The sequence below is a fragment of the Peromyscus leucopus genome, chromosome 9 (genome assembly GCF_004664715.2).
Source record: "Peromyscus leucopus breed LL Stock chromosome 9, UCI_PerLeu_2.1, whole genome shotgun sequence".
NCBI classification, from domain to species: domain Eukaryota; kingdom Metazoa; phylum Chordata; class Mammalia; order Rodentia; family Cricetidae; genus Peromyscus; species Peromyscus leucopus.
The window spans coordinates 36,311,172-36,330,728 of NC_051070.1; the positions used below are offsets into that span (position 1 = coordinate 36,311,172).

General features: G+C 37.3%; 1 protein-coding gene across 3 annotated transcripts in view; it reads right to left on the reverse strand.

The window, feature by feature from the left end:
• Nucleotides 1-1,475: 1,475 nt before the first annotated feature.
• Nucleotides 1,476-19,557, reverse strand: part of Tdrd3 (tudor domain containing 3) — a 169,076-nt gene continuing 150,994 nt past the window's right edge. For all 3 annotated transcript variants that reach the window (XM_028879016.2, XM_028879011.2, XM_028879026.2), the window contains 2 exons: nucleotides 8,206-8,331; nucleotides 1,476-1,724 (listed from right to left, as the gene is read on the reverse strand). In XM_028879016.2, the coding sequence (XP_028734849.1) occupies nucleotides 8,215-8,331 (117 nt within the window). In that variant the 3' untranslated portion in view covers nucleotides 1,476-1,724; nucleotides 8,206-8,214. The remainder of the gene's footprint in view (nucleotides 1,725-8,205; nucleotides 8,332-19,557) is intronic.

Consider the following 19,557-nt stretch of genomic DNA (forward strand, 5'->3'; position numbering starts at 1 on the left):
CATATCCCCCTTCCCTTCTTCTTCTCTTCCTCTCTCCATCCTTCCTGTCCCGGCTTCCTTCTCACTCCTTCAATTTCACTGATAACTTTTGACTTCCAGCTGATAAGAAAACTGTCCACTAAATGAAGAGGGTATAGCTCAGATAACAGGTCATTAGGTCCTCCACAACACCCCTCCTTTCCTCTTCGGAAACTGACTTTCAGATGCAGAGTCTCTGCTTCCAATCCAGCCTACTGATCCCCCCCCCCCCCCCCGCCCCTAAAGCTAAGGTGCTCAGACCAGGCTAGAAATAACCTAAAACCCTGGTGGGATTTCTGGTTACAGGAAGACAAACTGCCCAGTACAGGTAAATGTGGCCTAAGCTTCATTTCTGAACACACTTAGAGAAGCCCTCACCTAGACCTAGATTTAACAGCCCAGGAAGTTGCTAGACACCATCTATGGTCACATGTGGCAAGTCTGTCCTAGAACGAAGCTGATCCCAGGGAATTCAGAAATGAGAGGTACAAAAATCAGTCTTCATAACATCTCCAATAGATGAATCACTAAGTTAAGCCAATCCTGAAACATATATCCTGCGGTTAGAGCCATGGAGTGGGTCAGTCAATTCCTTCTGTGATCTGAGGTTCTGAGATAACTTTCCACTACTTGCAACCAAATGCACCCTACGAATACAATTCACATTTAAAAGGGAATACCTGCTTTTAAAATTACATCTGCAAAAACTGTCAGGTGCTATAAATTACATATTAACTGTGGTGATATTGTGTTCCCCAAAATATTGTGCACCCTAATAAACTTACCTGGGGCCAGAGAACAGAACAGCCACTAGATACAAAGGCTAGAAAATGGTGGCACTCACACCTTTAATCCTAGCCTTCTGGAGGCATGGATCTCTGTGAGTTCAAGGCCACACTGTAAATAGCCAGGCATGGTGACTCACACCTTTATCCCAAGAAGTGAGCCTTTAACCCCAGGAAGTGAGGGCAGAAAGCAGAAAGGTATTTAATGCATGAAGACCAGAAACTAGAAGCTTTTGGATGGTTAAGCTTTTAGGCTTCTGAGCAACAGTTCAGCTGAGATCCATTCTGGATAAGGACTGAGAGGCTTCCAATCTGAGGAAACAGGATCAGCTGAGGAACTGTCAAGGTAAGGAAGCTGTGGCTTGTTCTGCTTCTTTCATCTTCCAACATCCACCCAAATAACTGGCCTCAGGTTTGATTTTATTAATAAGTACTTTAAGATTCATGCTACCATTAACTTTTCAATTCTTCTGTTATATTTGATAGTTGTTACCATACTAATAATACTATTTGGCTTCAGGTTGTTTTAATACAAAATATGGTTAGCTACACAGTTAGTATATTATGTAATTATGGGGGAAGGCTTCCATAAGATATTACATAGAAGGCAATTAGTATGGGGCTAATGCCAGATCACCAAGAAAAGGAACAGTCAAGTAAAACAGTACAACATATATAATAACACAATGGTTTTATTGATGGCAGAAGAAAAAATTTTCCTTCCACTTGTAAAGATATTTGCTCTACTGAACTTAGTATTTTCCCCCTTGCTTTGAGTAGGTTGAAACTTTTCCCTAAAAACTGCTTTTGTCTTTCTCCAAATATCATATCCAGGATGGTGAGTCTCATTCTGAAGTGGAAAAATCTATGAATGGGCTTCCAGGATGTTTTAGTCAGCAGCTTCTTCCTTCACAAAAAAATCTGTTTAAAAAAGAAAAAACAAAATAAAATTGGACCTCATAGTACTTCTTCTATACTTTATTAAGGAAGGCATAAACCTACTGAAACTTTTTTAAAAAGTGAAATGTTCATATAAATATCAGTAATCTCAAATATAATAAATTAGATGAAACAACCTAGCTCATAAATATAAGTCTATAAAAAGTAACATTAAAACACCAAAAGTGTGGCAAAGCAGTGGTCATGGTGGTGCACTCAGGAGGCAGAGGCAGGTGGATCTCTGAGTTTGAGGCCAGCCTGGTCTACAAAGTGAGTTCCAGGAAAGCCAGGGCTACACAAAGAAATCCTGTCAAAACAAAAACAAAAAACCAAACAAACAAACAAAACCCACCAAAATTAAATTATATATATATATATATATATATATATATATATATATATATATAGTATTTTTTTTAAAGTATATCTCTGGAGCTGTTAGATCCTTTCTTACTAGGTACTGATTTCAGGAACTTGGATTAAGTGACAGCTCCTTCACAAAGGAAGTCTTAAATGAGAGACCAAATCAGCTCTCCACCCCACCTTACCCACGTCAACATTTTCGTAGTAGATCTCTGAAATGAATTAGTCCACCCAGGTCATTTATCATTTGCTTTGGTCTGTCATCTGTCCCCTCCCTCTACCTGTTCCCCACCTTGTTCGGTACCTGAATTTTTTTTTAAGATTCATTTTTATTTATTTGCATGCACATGTATGCATGTGTGAGTGCACGCACATGTCCACATGTGTACAATTGTCCTTGAAGGATACAATAGGGTGTTAGATCTTTGAAGCTGGAGTTACAGGTGCTGTGAGCCTCCCAACATTGATGTGGGAACTGAACTCAATCCTCTGTAAGAGCAAGAAGCAAGTGCTCTTAAGTGCTGAGCACCTCTCAGCACTAGGTACCATAGTATTGAAACCACAAAAGTCAGTGGTGACAAGAGCTGACATAATCATAAAAAACATGTTGGGTTAGCTTTGCGTATGAAAAAGTGCTGGGCAGGGACAGGTAATCCACCACTGCAAACACACAGCTCCAAAGTCTTCCAAGCAAGCAGACTCGTGACTAGAAAACAGAGCTCTCGCATGCTGCTTTTCTTTAATAAAGTAGTTGTGCCTTCGTGATGGGGGACAGCATGTGTACTATGGCATACATGTGGATGTCAAGAGACAACTGTGTGGAGTACATTCTTTCCTTCCTTTATGTGGGTTCCAAAAACAGACTCAAGTGGTCAGGTTTGTGTGGCAAATGCTTTACCCACTGAACCATTTTGCCAGCTTGAACTTTGGATGCTCATATTCTTACATAATGCCAGTCCTGCTGGCACACAGGCCAATAGCTATGTTGATAAAGATCATTTTCCTAATCTGATATAAAAAAATCTATTTAGCCGGGCGGTGGTGGCTCACGCCTTTAATCCCAGCACTTGGGAGGCAGAGCCAGGCGGATCTCTGTGAGTTCGAGGCCAGCCTGGGCTACCAAGTGAGTTCCAGGAAAGGCGCAAAGCTACACAGAGAAACCCTGTCTCGAAAAACCAAAAAAAAAAAAAAAAAAAAAAAAAAAAAAAAAATCTATTTAAAAAAAAGCTGCACAAGGTTGTCAAAAAATAACCTACATCTATAAACATAGGTTTTACTAGCTAAAAATGGTATTAAAACTGGACCTTAGAGAACAAACAGTCATAGGATTTTCATGATATCTACAGGTAGCTATTCATTTCAAGGTTTCTGGTTATAAACTGTGAAGATCATTCTCCCATTAAATAAGAAACTAAGCCGAGCGGTAGTGTCGCATGCCTTTAATCCCAGCACTCGGGAGGCAGAGCCAGGCAGATCTCTGTGAGTTGGAGGCCAGCCTGGATTACCAAGTGAGTCCCAGGAAAGGCATAAAGCTACACAGAGAAACCCTGTCTCAAAAAAACCAAAAAAAAAAAAAAAAAGAAAAAGAAAAGAAAAAGAAAAAGAAAAGAAACTAAGACCAAAGTCCAGAATGAGTTCATAGTACATACTGCTGACCCTCATAACACTAGGGAGTTCCAGCTAATCTGTAGCCAAACATACAACTTGAACTACTCAAACAGTGGACAGACCAGGTCCTCTAATTCTACTTAAAACCAACAGCAATATTCAAGTTTAACTGGGATCTTCTTATTCTTACTCACAAGTTCATAACTATACCAAACACATCACATTGAAACTCCAGTTTGTCACAAAAGCATCAGTAAGCATCTGTAACACTCACTTTTGGTTCACAGTCTACTGTGGCCACCAAGATCCACTTGCTAAGGACGACTGTGTCCATCTCTCCACCTTTCTCCTCTTCAGTGTTCTCAGATTCCACCCTACAATGAATGCCCTGGCTGATCCTGTGAATTTATGTAGTTCCTGGGACCCCTGTCACATTATAACTTCTAGTGTCCAAAGTTCAGTCAGCTTTACTGTCTAGAGAGCTGTGTATAACATTCAATTTTCTATATCCACTCACATTTCCAACAGAACAATGACAGACAGTGTCTAGGAACTAGAATTTTGGAATTTGGGATTGTCTCCCCTCAAATACCAGATCTGATTAATCACCACTTTCTCTCACACTTGGCTATCTGGATGTCATCCATTTGCCTATGACCGGCTTCGCTCACTTGGCCCTGCCTCAAAGGTGTGTGTCCTCCTTTGATAGCCTATTGTACTGGCCTTAGTACTAGACCCAAGTGAGTCGGGCATGTCTCCTCACTGGAGAAGCAGGGAAGTAGGGTTGTATAGAGTATTTACCAAAAAATGTTCATGGAAAATAACAGGCAAAACTATACATAAAATTCTGTGTCACTTATGCCCCAGGAACATACCCAAAATAAATGAATGGACTTTTAAAAATATATTTTTAGAAGTGATAACAGAAATGCCTAAAGTATTTCTCACTATCCAAAGTAATTTTTGAGAAAAAATTCTTTACCATATATAACTTAATATTTGTAATTGTGGAAATTCAAATGGCTGACTACCAGTGTGTATCTTCTTATTGGATGTTTAAGTTAACAGAAACTTAAAGAAAATGAGAAGAAAAAAATAAGTGTTCCATTTTGTAACAAGAATAGGAAGCATATGTATCTTATTGCTGAATATCCCATTCAAAATAGTTTCTCAGAGATATTTTATTCTACTTCATAGGCTTTGATAATATATTGAATTTTAAAATGTAAAATTAATTTTCCCCAGCCAACACTGCATGTCTTGCTCATTTTAGTTTTGAGTTAACTTTATGGTAAAGTAGTTTTTAAAATGATACACAATAAGATTGCCATCCAAAATTCATTTTTTTGTTGATAGTAGAAATCTAAAATTTTAGTGTCACCTTTTTCCCCCTGAAAACAATACAACCCAAACAAGTGTCTGGACCATGTGAAAGACTGACTTATTAATTTTATTTGGTTGCCAAGTATTTAATCCAGAGCCTGTCATGTGCTAAGCATTCATGGTCTCTCCAAGAACATCCAAGATTAAAGTTTTAAGTTAGGGGGCATAAAAAGTAAGACTATGACACTTAAGTTGATGAGGAAATGTTTGCATTGTGCCATTTGATATGGTTAAGCCAGTTACCTCAGGGCCACGGTGTATAATGTATTTTTAAGCAGTGTACTCCTCTGAAGAAAAATTTCCATGAACCCAAACATATAAAATACATGAAAGAAACTCCTGGAAGGCTGAGAGGACTGGGCCCTCCCCATCTGGGTACACCTTAGCTTTCCCTGCCTTCTCCATTTCCAGCCTGTTGGATCCTGTCCTTTTCCATCAACCCAAAAGGCAGCTCCAAGAAACCTGACATCCTGCCGAAAACCTTTAGCTTCATTAAAACTGTTTTAAAGGATTTAAAATCCCCAGAAAGCTGGAAAAAGATTCTATTTTCATCTACTCTAAAGGGACATTTAATAGTAAGCACAAGGAACTTCTTTTAAGAGTGTATGTTCAATCTTCTACAGTGTGAAGTCCTTTAAAGCCTTGTATAGACTTTGATTCTGCTTTAACAAAAAAAACAATCACGAGAACCAGTTCTTATATGCTACAGAAAAGTGCCCAGAGTCAAGAAGCAGCTCCTCTTTGATCTGTGTATTGGGGAGGACTGTTTGTTTGACGGCCTTGTATCGAGTGCACAGATGATAAAAGGAGAAAGTGCTGTGCTGGGAAAGTGCTCGGCTAGTTCGGAAGTCAATTAGCATTAGGCTCTGGCTTTAGGCAGACCATGAGATACGAAGTTAAATGTTAGAAAAGGAAAAATTCTGTATTTATATTAGAACATTGGAAGTAGTTTCAAACATGAATAAGTTATGGGAACTGAAGGAGACACAGCACAGAAACGGTTTTCAGCTGAAAAATCAGGAGGTACAAGTAGTCTAAATGTTAATGACACTTTACTCAATATATTTAAAGTATTATTTCAGCTTATATCAACAAAGTTATTGAGATAATTTACTTTTCCCCCCTTTGAAATTTGTTCCCCCACCCCCACTTACATCACACCTCAATTCACACTCTCTGCACCTCAAGGACTCAATAGCTAGTGCTGGCCACTTATCAGGGGAAAATACAACCTGAGTAAAAAACGTTAGCAGAACTAATAGCTAAAAAGAAGAGATGGGAAGAGTTCCTGGAAAATTCTCATTAGTCTTGGAAGGCACTGGAAGAAAATATACTAAGTCCGTAATATCTGTAGGATGATAAATGCCCAATGGGAAATTTAAACTGTTCAAAAGTACTAGCATGATGGAGAGAAAACAACAAGACAGGTCGATAACCAGACAGGGAAAGTATTTCCTTCCAAAAGCATATTAATAAATAAGGTCTTTGTCAAGTGCCTGGTGCCCAAGACCAGTTTCTGTATCTCCTGACTACAGGCTTTCTCCCTAGTGAAGATGATTGTCAGATAGCTGTTCTTTCTGAAACTAGTACGAACACGTATAGATAAACAGCAAACAGCCTCCACATCACAGTTCAGTAAGCAGTCCTGGTGTTTTTCTCTGACTCTTGATGGTACACTGCAAACATCCCTCTTTTTCAAATAGGCGAAACTGTATGAAGCAATACAAAAGCACTCAGGAATGAGATCTGTTCTATCAGATTTCTGGATCCTAGTGCTACGTTTTCACATGTGAGTACACAATTAGACCAACTGCAGAAATCAAGAACGAGAAAAGGGATGGGGGGCTGGCAGGTTTAGGAAGTACACAGGAGGAGTTGGAGTAGGGAGATAAAGGGTAGAATACTATAAACACATTACTCATCTCTATCTGAACTGGTCCCCAGTTAGTGGCCTTCTTGGAGGGGGTGTGTCACTAAAAGTGGGTTTTGAGATTTTCAAAACCCAGTCAAAGGCCTGGTTAGTCTTCCTTTCTCTGCCTGCAACTTGTGGATGAGATGTGAATTCTCAGCCATTATTCCATCGCCATGCTTGCTTGCTGCCATGATGATCACGGACTAAGCCTTGGGAACTATAAGCAAGTCCCCAATGAAATGGGACTTCTTTTATAAACTGCCTTCGTCATGGTGTCTCTTTACATCAATAGAACAGTAACTAAGACAGTAGGCGTGGAGCAAAGGATTTCTAGAAGCATTTGTGGGGAAAAGTGTTGTAGAGTATCATTTTAAGGTGTGTTACTTTTATGTTGCATTTGTTTAACTCTGTGAAGCTGTGTTACTGTGCCTGCCTAAAACACCTGATGGGCTAATAAAGAGCTGAATGGCCAATAGTGAGGCAGGAGAAAGAAATAGGCAGGGCTGGCAGGCAGAGAGGATAAATAGAAGAAATCTGAGAGAGAAGGAGCAAGAGAAGGAGAAAAGAAGGGGCCAGCTATGCAGCCAGCCATGGAGTAGGAGTGAAAATAAGAATTACAGAAGAGAAAGATAAAAGTCCAGAGACAAAAGGTGGATGGGATAATTTAAAGTTAAGAAAAGCTGGCAAGAAACAAGCCAAGCTAAGGCCAGACATTTATAATTAAGAATACATCTCCAATCAAAGATCCCCTCCTCTTCCTCCTTCCAACCCCTAGCTTCCCCCTCAAAGCCCATACCCCCATTCCTCCTACAAGAAGGTAAGGCCTCCCATGGGGAGGTACATTTAGTAGAGGCAGGTCCAAGCACCTCCCCCTGCCTCAAGGCTGTGTGAGGTATCCCACCATAAGTAGTGGTTTTCAAAAAGCCTGTTCATACACCAGGGATGGATTTGATTGGTAAGTAAAATTAATAAAAATTTCTTAAATAAAAAAAAAATCTCTGTGTGTGATTTATTTGGGAGCTGTGTGGCAGGCCCCCAAAAAGAGTAAAGACCAACAACAGAAAAGGTTGGTGGAAAAGTGGCAAACCATAATGTCAATTGAAGGCTGCATTACATGAAACATCAACAGATCAATTTTTACTGAACACAAATTACATCTTCCTTTTTATGAAAACTACCACACCATGTCAATTTTACCTTTTCACATTAGTTCCGAGCTCGAGGAGGTTGGTAAAACTGCTGTGTTGGCCGAGTGGATCTCCGTGGCTGGCCATCACCTCCTCTACGGAACTCAATGGTGTGATCATAGGTGCCTTCTTCTTCCTATTTGCAAAGAATAATGGTTTAGTGTGTTTAAAGTAGCTCCAACTTTCCTAAGTTAAATATGGTCTATAGTCTTCATATTAATATACCTCCTTAAGCTGTCAACAGAGAGAGGTGAGGGTAGAGAGAAGAGGTAGATATTAAAGGAAACACTGTCCAAATAAGAGCATGACTGTCACATCAAATGATGAATATGAGGAACACAGAATATCAAATATAATTTTCTTGACTATTTGGACTGCTGAATATATTTTGGGTGTTCATTACAGAAAGGAGTCCTGATAAGATACCTAAAAGGGGTTGAAGAGCCAGAGAACAACCAACTATCCACCTTCATTTGATGAAATCATCAACATTAAGAACCTTATATCTACAGACAGAGAAAATAATAAATTGGAATGGAGGTGGGGTTATGCAATTTAAATATACAAAAAGCTTCATGCAAGAGAGAGCATAGTAAAGCATTTATTCCATTCCCTGCCTTACTGTGAGGGTAGATCAACTAACTCAAGGAAGAGCACAAGGAAATTAGGAGACTGATTAAAGAGTGAGCGGGGAAAGTATAGTTCATTATAACATCTGCAAAGGACTTAAAGGCAACAAAATAGAGTCAAAAAACACACGGTTTCTTACTGAGTGCTGCCACCCTAGGGTTGTTTTTTTTTTGTATGTTAAAAAATTAATTCAGTTATGAATTAGGTATTCTATCAAAAATGGAAAGAAACTGGCTCTCAGTTTTATTTATGTAAGAAATAGCATCTATTTTTACTGAGTAGAGTTTAAATTCCAACTAAATTATCAGAGTACAATAATTTGCATGATTTTGGAAATTTATTCTTTCTCCCTCCTCCTCCTGTTATGAAATCTTTTTTCTCCAACCTTTTCTCTGACTCTAATAATAACATAGGAAATTATAAGAAAGCCAGAGTTACACTCCTTGAATTTTTACACAGCCAACTATTGCACTGTTACCTGATGGAAACCAAAAGATGCTAAGCCATTCCAACTAAAGAAATCCTATCATTTTACAGTGACAGTTAGTATTAGGCATGAACCTTCTTCTCATTATTAGGTAGTCTCCACAGTATTCAAAAGAAAGCACCATATTGTACACTTTTTAAAAAGGATACTGAAGTCTAGGAACTAATAGATCTAAGACATCTAAGACAGATTTAGTTTGAATTCACACATTGCTATTTAAATCTGTGTCTCCATCTTTTTGGAGAAAAATGTCTGATAAGCTAGTCTTTCCCCAAACCCTTTCAAAGGTCAATCTCAAACTTTTTAGTGGTCTCAGATCTGGAACTCAGCACAGCAATTAAAATGCAGGAAGAAAAGTCAAAAGTTCTTGGGAAAGAACAGAGCTATCATTTTATTATTCTGGTCACTGTTCTGAATGATGATTATCAAATATTACTGCAAATTTGAAAAGGAGATATACTTAATTTTATGACAAATGACAACACTTAACATTTTGCATATTAACTGGAAAGGATGAAAATATATCTGGTACTTTAGGAGAGGAAGTAATTATTGCAGGAATTGGAATAGAATGTTAATTTTCTCTCCACCCAGCTGCATAACTGGCTGGAGAACATCTGAAAAGTCCTTGCTTTACAATGAAACATTGTCAGAAGTTGGACACTGTACGTGCTGAGCAACTGTCTAATAAAAATGATATTGCTATTGAAAAAGCTTTCTCTACTGGGCTTAAAACATTCTGACTGTACTCACCAGAGCCAATTAGTGTTAGAGAGATGACCAACAATGAAAATCCTTTCACATAATTTGATGTCTTCACATTTTTTTTTATACAAAATGGCAGTCAAAAACTGAGATTCTGATAGCTTACTTTTCAATTACTGTCAAAGGCACAATCTTTGCTTTTATTAAGTTTTAAATTCCTCCTGCAGGGCAGCTGAGGGCGGACATTGTTTATATGCAATACACACTACAGTCTGCAGGAGGAAAGTTGAGTGCTGACTGCGTCCCCATCCACTTTATACAGCATACAGTTCAAGGAATAGATGAAGAGTTTGACCTGTCTTTAATGAAATCTGTATGCTGCCCTAGCCTATTTTCTTCCTTTAGGTTTCAAAACTCTATTACAGATGAAAATTTCAAAAAATTAGTTTCACAGTTAATGAGCAACCAAAGCAACAACAACAACCACCTGAGAATGCATTAGAGCCGGGAGAATCCTGGAAGGCCATCTAGTCCATGCACCTGCATTTGATGGATACATCTGTCAATCTAAACCTAGAGAGACAAAGTAATTTCCCAAAGCCACAGAGCTCAATACAAGAAGTTCTCCAGGGAACTGTTTTGGTTCAGACTCTCAGCAAAGTTCTTTATAAGGCCTGGAATAACTTCCATGGAATAGAAACACCCAATGCGATCTTCACCGAAACCTTTGAGACTTCATACTACTTGATTAGTTATGAGGACTCTAACTTTTGCTCACTTCAGATATGTAAACAAATAAAGTCTGGTTTCAAATAATGAATATTCAAACTGAGCCCCTGTTCATGTTTGTATTCACTAGCCCACTGAAACCTTTCATGAGCAGGTAAACACTCACATACCCAGCCTCCCCCCCACACACACACACAAACCTGGTTAGTCTGACAAGCACAAATCAAATAGTATTTTGAAGCAAAGCGAAATAACCAACACAAAGATGATAATAATAATATCAACAATAACAATTTTTGAAAATTTACAACTAAGTCTTTTCTGTATATTGTCTTTGGCCTCTTAATGTATTTGAAGAACACACATCCAACTACATATGTTCCATCTGTAAGTGAGCTGCTCTACAAAACTTAGTAATAAACTGGTCACTTGAAACCCACAAGTAATGGTTTGAAACATGCTTATATCATGTGGTCTCTGTTCCAGGAACATTGGGTGAAATATGAAGCATGTCAGGGAGGAACTGATGAGCATGGATGCTTGCTAGGAGCTGTTCTGTCTTTCTATACAGCAAAAGACACTGGCACTTGAGTCAACAGACAGCCCCAGTATGGAAAAAGTTTTTACTAGGTATACATCAGACAGAGTTAGTAGCTAGAATATAAAAGATTTTAAAAATTAAATGTCAAAAAAATTAAAAATGAGGCTTGCATGGACCTGAATAGAGTTCTCAAAAGATAAAACACAAACAGCTGAGAAACATTTTTTTTTTCATGCTCAACATTCTCAACCATCAGGGACATGCATATTAAAATTACGTTTATCTTACCCCATTAAGAATAGCTAAGATCCAAAGAAACAAGTGACAAATGCTGGTATGGATGTAGGGAAGCACACTCATTCACTGCTGGTAGAAGTACAAACTGCTATAGCCACTATGGTAATCAGTATGGAGTTTCTTCAAAAAAGCTGAAAATATATATACCTACCACAGGATCTAGCGATGTCATTCTTAGCAATACAGCAAAGGACTCTATTATACCCTACTACAGAGATACATGCTCATCCACGTTCATTGCTGCTCTACTCACAACAGCCTGGAAACTATATGCCCATCAATTGATGAATGGATAACGAAAATGTTACATATTTACACAGTGGAATATTACTTAGCTATTGAGAAAAACAAAATTATGAAATCTGCAAGTAAATAGATGGAGCTTAAAACAATCATCCTGACTGAGAGGACCCGAACACAGAAAGACAAATGTTTCATGTTTTCTCTCATTTGTGGATGCTAGCTTTGAATCTTTAGATATGTGTTTCATTAGGAATACCCATAGAGGTCAGGAAATAAATAAGGGTCCATGGGCAGAAAAATACACTAGTATAAAGGGTTAAAGGGAAATTATGGAACAGAAAGGGGTAAACTGTGGTGGAGGAGGGGAGGGAAGGGTAGAAGAAGGAAATTGGGAGGAATAAGTAATACTAAAGACTTCTAAAAAAGTCATAATATGAAAACCCACTACTACAGAAGCTTCCTAAAATAGATCTATCCACATACTTTTAAAAGACTGAAACAAAGTTGGGCTGTAATAGGGGAAATAATGGCCCTACAAGACACCAACTAACAAATAAAAGCCCAGTGCCAGAAATCTGAATTACTTCTTTTGGAGTCCTTGGCTAGTGAGGTCCCAAAGACCACCAAACATTGTAGGCTACTGCCAATGTTCTTGGTTACCCTCCAGAACCTGATGGTAAGATCCTACTGCTGAAGACATCACATATTTGAATCACAGAACATGGAAAAAAATCAAGCTAATAGTTATTGGAAGGATTTTCAATGGATTTAATAGATAACATACTTAATAATCATTAAAATTTAGGCTATTATAAATAATGTTAATGAGTATACATCTCTTGTAGTAATTCATATACAAAAACCTACTTTAAATCACTAGGCTATACTTTGCCTATCTGGTCAGATTATATTTACAAAAATACAACCAAATAAGGTTGTATATGAAACTTAAGCAAGCCATCATCATAAAATCAGACATGCTTTTACAAAGCATTATGCAATTGCAAAATTAGACCTTAAAATATTGTAAATTATGTTTATAAATTAATTACACTAATATCCTATTGTATTAGCAGAGTTGAAAATTGAAACCAAAGCTGGCTCCTGAGGTCGTGGGTAGTCTGTACCCACGACAGTTACATGCTATCGATACTAACCTTTTGTTTACCAATTGTTTTTTTAAGCCATTATCTTCCACTCTAGCATTTACAGTTCTACAATAAAACAGTGAGGCCATGACAGTCAGAACCACAAATCATAGGGCAAAGTGGTTGTAAAGAGTGTTTGCTTAGCATGGCAAACTAAGGAGTTATTATTTGCTCAAGTGATTAATTCCCCAAGCTGATCTAGGACACAGGTCCACTTCCCATTCCTGGCTTCCCCTCTGATATGCTTTCAAACAGTAATGGGGGTAAACACAGACATCAAACATTTCAACACTCTAAAGGGCATCAGAGAATCTACGAGCAGATTTTCTGCTTTTGTAGTCACCAATTTAGAGGATAAATGGAGTGCTCCCTGTTTTTCAGATGAAATCTTGTGATAATATCAATATAAGATAGGTGGGCTCAGGTTAGAAAGGGTGGCTGTGCCTTGGGTGAACAGTACCCCTGGCTTTCTCTTTCTCAATGCTACCTGGCTTTGGAACCTTGTGAGGCACAAACATTACAAACTCAAATCAGTTTGACTTTGGCCATACACTACACACTCCAAGATGGAGCACGTGGCTAATATAAGGAAGGACAGGAAGTGCAGCACCATCTCCAACTGTTCACCGTGAAGAGAACCTATGTGCTGTAAATTGCTTCATTTGTTAAAAAGAACTCACCTGGTGCAGCAGCTATGTAGAAAAGACCCTTAGGCTCAACAATATAGGAGATAGCTATTACAACACAAAACCAAATCTAACAAGTGTTATAATAAGACTGATTTAGTTTAGGTTTTAGAATTGCTAGAGAAATAAATACCATTTTAAAATAAAACACGGGAGGAAATTAGTCTCCCATCTTCCATTGTTATACACCATATTTTATATTAATAATATTTTATTTAAAGTATAACATTTTATGGCAGAAGAGAAGGGGTAACATTAATTCAAGAAAAAAGAAATCTCAGATTCAAAAATCTAATTACCAACCGTTTCTAAATCTATGACACATATATAATAATGTTTTTATTTTGATAAAATATAGAATTTCAAAAGGACTATGTACCATTTCACTGAATAAATCATTTTTGACTTTTTCTTTTTAAAAACTTTATTTCCTAATAAAGGCATGGTGGAGAACACCTGTAATCCTAGCACTGGGGGGTGAAAGGGAATCTAGGCTAGGCTCAGCTATGGAGCGAGTAGGAGGCCAGCCTCAACTACTACCGCTTTTCTCAATTAACCAAAATACTTGATGGTTGGTTGGTTGGTTGGTTGGATGGATGGATGGATGGATGGATGGATGGATGGATGGATGGATGGATGGATGGATGGACGGACGAACAAACAGGCAGATAGATAGATGCCAAACAAAACCCCTATATTTTCTACAATTGTATTAAAATTGATAGCTCTATAGGGATTCAAAAATCATCTGAATACATAGCTAAGGGCTTCTTAATGTAAGGCACAATCTAAAGACAACAACATTTTAACATGGATTTCTGAGTGACAGCAAACACAGTACTATTAAGCACTGTCCTGACTTAACACCAGGATTTTCTTCACTTTAGTGCAAAGTAAACCAGCTGCTTTGAGTAAACCAAGAAAACTCAACTAAGTATTAAAAAGTTGCTTTGTGTCTTAAGCAGGAAAAAAGGTAGCTTTTTAAAAGAAAGAGTAGTAAATATAAATGATAAAAGTCATGGGCCCTCTTCCATTCAAGACTATCTCTGCACATATTTACAATTTGAAATAGACGTTGGTTCTGTTAATTTGAGTGTGTGACATTTTTTTTTATTTGCAAGGCTTTTTATAATAAAATTTATAAAACTAACAAATAAAGAGATAAGGGGATAAATGTTTATTCTACTACAGTCTGGCATATTTCATGTTATTTAATATTTACAATAATGATTTGAATTACTTCATCTCACCATTTTCTAGAAGAAACTAAAGCTCAGAATAATTTCCACAGTATTTAGTACCCATGTTTCAGGAAGACTACTCAACAACACAATCTGAACATCTTTCTTTGGAGTAACATGGTGTTTTATTAATATTTCTTGGATAGTTTTCCTTTAATTTTTCCAGTAGCTTAATTTTTCTAGGATCCCTTTTTTAACTTCTATTTTTCAGCTTTACTAAGGTATATTTGAAAAACGAGTAATACATACTTAAAATCTACATTGACATAGAACACCTATGTCTACATTGTGAAGTGACCACAAGCCAGTCACCACACCCATCACCTCACATAGTTACCATGCTCTTGCTGGCTTTGTTCCTCGTTTTCTCTTGGGAGGACAATGAGGAACCATTCACTCAGCACAGCGCTAGTACATAATACAAGAGTGTTAACTGTCCTTGCAAGCTTTACAGTACCAGGACTCTGTCATCTTGCATAACTAAACTTTGTTCCCTTTGAACACCTCTTCATTTAACCTAGCCCTTATTCCTGGGAACCACCATCCTACTCATGGCTTCTTTTAATTAAATTTGACTATATTAGGTCCTCTCTAAGAATGAAATCACACAGTCCCACTTTACATAGCATAATTAATTTTTTAAATTATGTCTGCCTGTATGTAGATATACAAACATGTGAGTGCAAATTCCCAGAGTCCAGAAAAGGTACTGGATTCCCCTGGAGGTGCTGACACAGGTGGTTGTAAGACACCTGGTGCGGGTGATGGGAAGGGCGATCAGCACATCTTAACTGCTGAGGCTACAATCAAATCTGTTTGCAGAGCAAGAACAGTAGGAGCTCCTACTCTGCAAGCATTTCCCTAGACCCGAGCAAAATGTCTTAAGGTCCCATGCTGCATGAATGTACAGATGGCTTCAGCACAACCATCAATTAATGGTCATTATCTTTGCTGAAATGCTATAGCTAAAGATTTATCACTTACAAAAAAGAAAAAGCATCTCTCTAAAACCAACTGCCTTAACAGGTTACAAACTTGCCAGGAGTCCAATCAGGAAGTATGTACTACTCTAACGACATCAGCCTGCTCAAATCTTTCTATTAGAGGGTCTGCATCACAACAGGATACTAAAGAGATCTATCTCTTTAGCCAGGTCTGACTCTTGGTAGATTCCATCAGGTCCTAGATATACTTCTTCAATTTTCCTATCCTGTTTTCAGGTAGGGAACAGTAATGATGCCACTGTGTAAGAATTATGAGAAAAGAAAGATTTCAACAAATAGGCAACCCATTTGACATGAATTTAAATCAAATAAGTATAAATAAAATTACATGCTTCCTTCAACTTAAACTATTTAGATTCAAGTATTTTGCTGAAAAGTGGGAACTTAGCTCTTTACAGTACTACTCCAATTGCAGCATGTAGATAAAGGAGAAAATGTAAGCCAATGTGATAAAAAACAAAACAAAACCAAAACTATTTCAGAAGTTCAAAAGTTACAAACAAAAATGAATAACTTCAGGGGCTGGACGGATGACTCAGTGGTTAACAGCACTAGCTGTTCTTCCAGAGGACCTGAGTTCAATTCCCAGTACCCATATGGCAGCTCACAACTGTCTGTAACTCCAGTTCCAATGGATCTTTTTTTTTAAAGATTTATTTATTTATTATGTATACAGCATGTATGACTGCAGGCCAGAAGAGAGTACCATATCTCATTACAGATGGTTGTGAGCCACCATGTGGTTGCTGGGAATTGAACTCAGGACCTCTGAAGAGCAGTGCTCTTAACTTCTGAGCCATCTCTCCAGCCCCTCCAGAGGATCTTATACCTTCACACCAATGCACATAAAATTAAGTTAAATAAATTTTTAAAAACATCACTTGTATAATTAATATGTGCTAGTAAATTTAAAACTGTACAAAACCCTAAAAATCTATCATTACAACTTATTCTATTATCATTTTTTCCTTTCTTTGGAGGGCAGTTATTCTCATGTAGAGAGAAAAAGAACAAAAAGAAAGAGGGAGAAAATTAGCAAAAGGGCATCTGAAATGATCATCAACAGTTACAGGCAACATCTTATAAAATCTCAGTATTTGGAGATGAAATCTAAAATAAAGTCCCATGACTAACCTCTTTGAACACCCTGCCTTGAGCCTGTCTCCTAAAATGATAACAAAGACCACCGACAGAAGAAGGAGGGAGCTGAAACAGTATGAGGAGTAGAAGGGCGGAAGTAATGGTTACTGAGAAGAAAACATGCTTACCTATGTCCATAGATAAGTGTTAAGGTAAGTGTTTATAGTGTATGTGTGTGTGCAAGAGCAATGCATTCTAAAATATGCTAGCTGAACACATATTCTGGAATGTTTTATAATTATGCACAATATAATTAAATATATACAGTGCTATATATATATATAACATTAAACATATAATTTATAACTTTAAAAATTTTTATAAAATATATAAATTTCTGTACTTTATAAGTATAGAAATTATATTACAAGTGACAAAATCCTATTTCACTCCTATAATTTATATTACTTTTACAACTTGCAATAGTAGGCTAACATAACAGAACTTAAGATAATAAAACTAATTCTTTGTCTGAAAGCAGATCATAACACCAAACTGGTTTTCATTGTAAATGAAATTTCTTTAAGAGACCAACTAAAACATATGGTATGCTACAGGTACTTTTAAAAGATTTTAAAAACTGAATTAGAAAAACAACACCTCCTATGTCCCGTTGATAGGTTACATCTCTGCTTTTGAGATGCACTGAAAATTGAGGTAGGCAAGGGAGATTTGATGGGAAATGCTTCACACAATTATCAATATCATATGACAGAGAAGTGAAATAATTTCCTGATATTTTCACTTCTTTATTAAGAATGAAGGAAGTTAACAGACAGGTAAAATAAAAAATGTAACCCTAAAGCAGGTCAACCTCAAGTATCAAGCCAAAGTCATGCCCAAATATACACAACAACATGTGTATAGCAAATCATAGTCATTTCTCCTGAGTAAGACAAATAAAAACCTATGTTGAACAACACCCAAAGTTAGTCCAGGTACTGAGGCTGCAGGGTGAGGATGTGAAGTGTGTTCAGGAGCACAGTTCAGCTTTGCAGCACAGCCCTTCCCCACCACAGGAATGTAGGTGGTGCCTGCTTCACATCAGTGTGTGCATCCTGACACTCCTGCCTTTTCTACTACAAAGGAAGGCTGCACTTTTACAAGTGCTGACTGAGTTTTCTAGCTGGGTCTGTTTCTCCCTCCATATATCAGACTAGACAAAGGATTATACCTTTTCTCATTCTTTCAACAAGAGTCACTTGTCAAATGTCATTGTTTCTAGAATCTCTATCACCGTGAATATTTTCTTTTACATTGCAGTATTGACTTTCTATATAACCTGTACTCAGGATGTTATTATAAGTATGACTTGCCTAGAATAGAATACTATTACATAGCTCTCATAAAGAAAGTCCTCTCTTCTCCTTGACAATGTACATATATATGAGGCAGTTGCTTTAAAGCTTTTATCAGTTGCTCAAACAGTTTACTCATTCTGTACTTGACATTGAGTGAAATCCTTACAACGGACTCCCAAATCTAATTCATTACATATCTGTAGAGGTTCTTTTCCAAATGTAAGCACAAAGCTCTACATTAAACACAGCTGATGTTTGTGCGGTAGAAATAACCCTATTTAGGCACAATATCCTCACTGGTATATTATGAAATAACCGTGCAACAACAGATCGTATAGCCACTTGGTAATTGGTTAGCTTTCATTTTTGCAGAGTGGGTGGAAGTGAGAGGACTGTACGAAAGAGGAACTTTAGATGGGTAGTTATAATACAGCTGAACCTTGATACATTTACAGTGCATTCAGAAACTAGTAAGATGTCCCAGCATAAGATTAAACTCTTACAGTCATTGACAGTACAGAAAGGAGGAGGTTGGCTGATTTTCTACCCTATATGAAACTCCTGCCTGCCCTTGAGAAACACCAGCTAACACTTCTACCAACACTCATCTTCATTTCTGAACTTAAATAAAAACTTCCTCCTGCTCTTCATCTTTTAGAGAAATAAGGAAACTCAGTTGACTCTTTGGAAATCTAACGCTGGTTGAAAGACATCTTTCAGACAAATATATCAAAATATAAGCTTACCATTATAATGAACATATATATATATATATATATATATATATGATCACACATATATTTTATTAAATTCACATACAAGTTCTTTGATGAGTAAGTATCATTTCATCCTATTCAGAGGTCAACTGTGAGACTGTAGTTTCAGGAGTGTCAAATCTAAATATCAGTCCTTCAGTTTTGTAGTGCAAAGATTTTAGACAAGTTAGTTAATGGCTCAGAGTCTACACCTGTGATTTTTCTAGTGTGTCAAGTGGGAATGCTGATATTTACTTCATAGGGTTCCAATATCTATTAAATTAATGAATGTATGTCAGGAGTTATGCTGGGAGAAATGGAAGCAGAAAGTGCTCCAGTGGCAACCATTTAAAGAGAAGAAATTCTAGCCTTCACAGTTTAACCACTATGCCATATTTATTTCAATAAATCAGCACAGAGTTTATCATTGTTCTATTATATATATTTTAACTCAT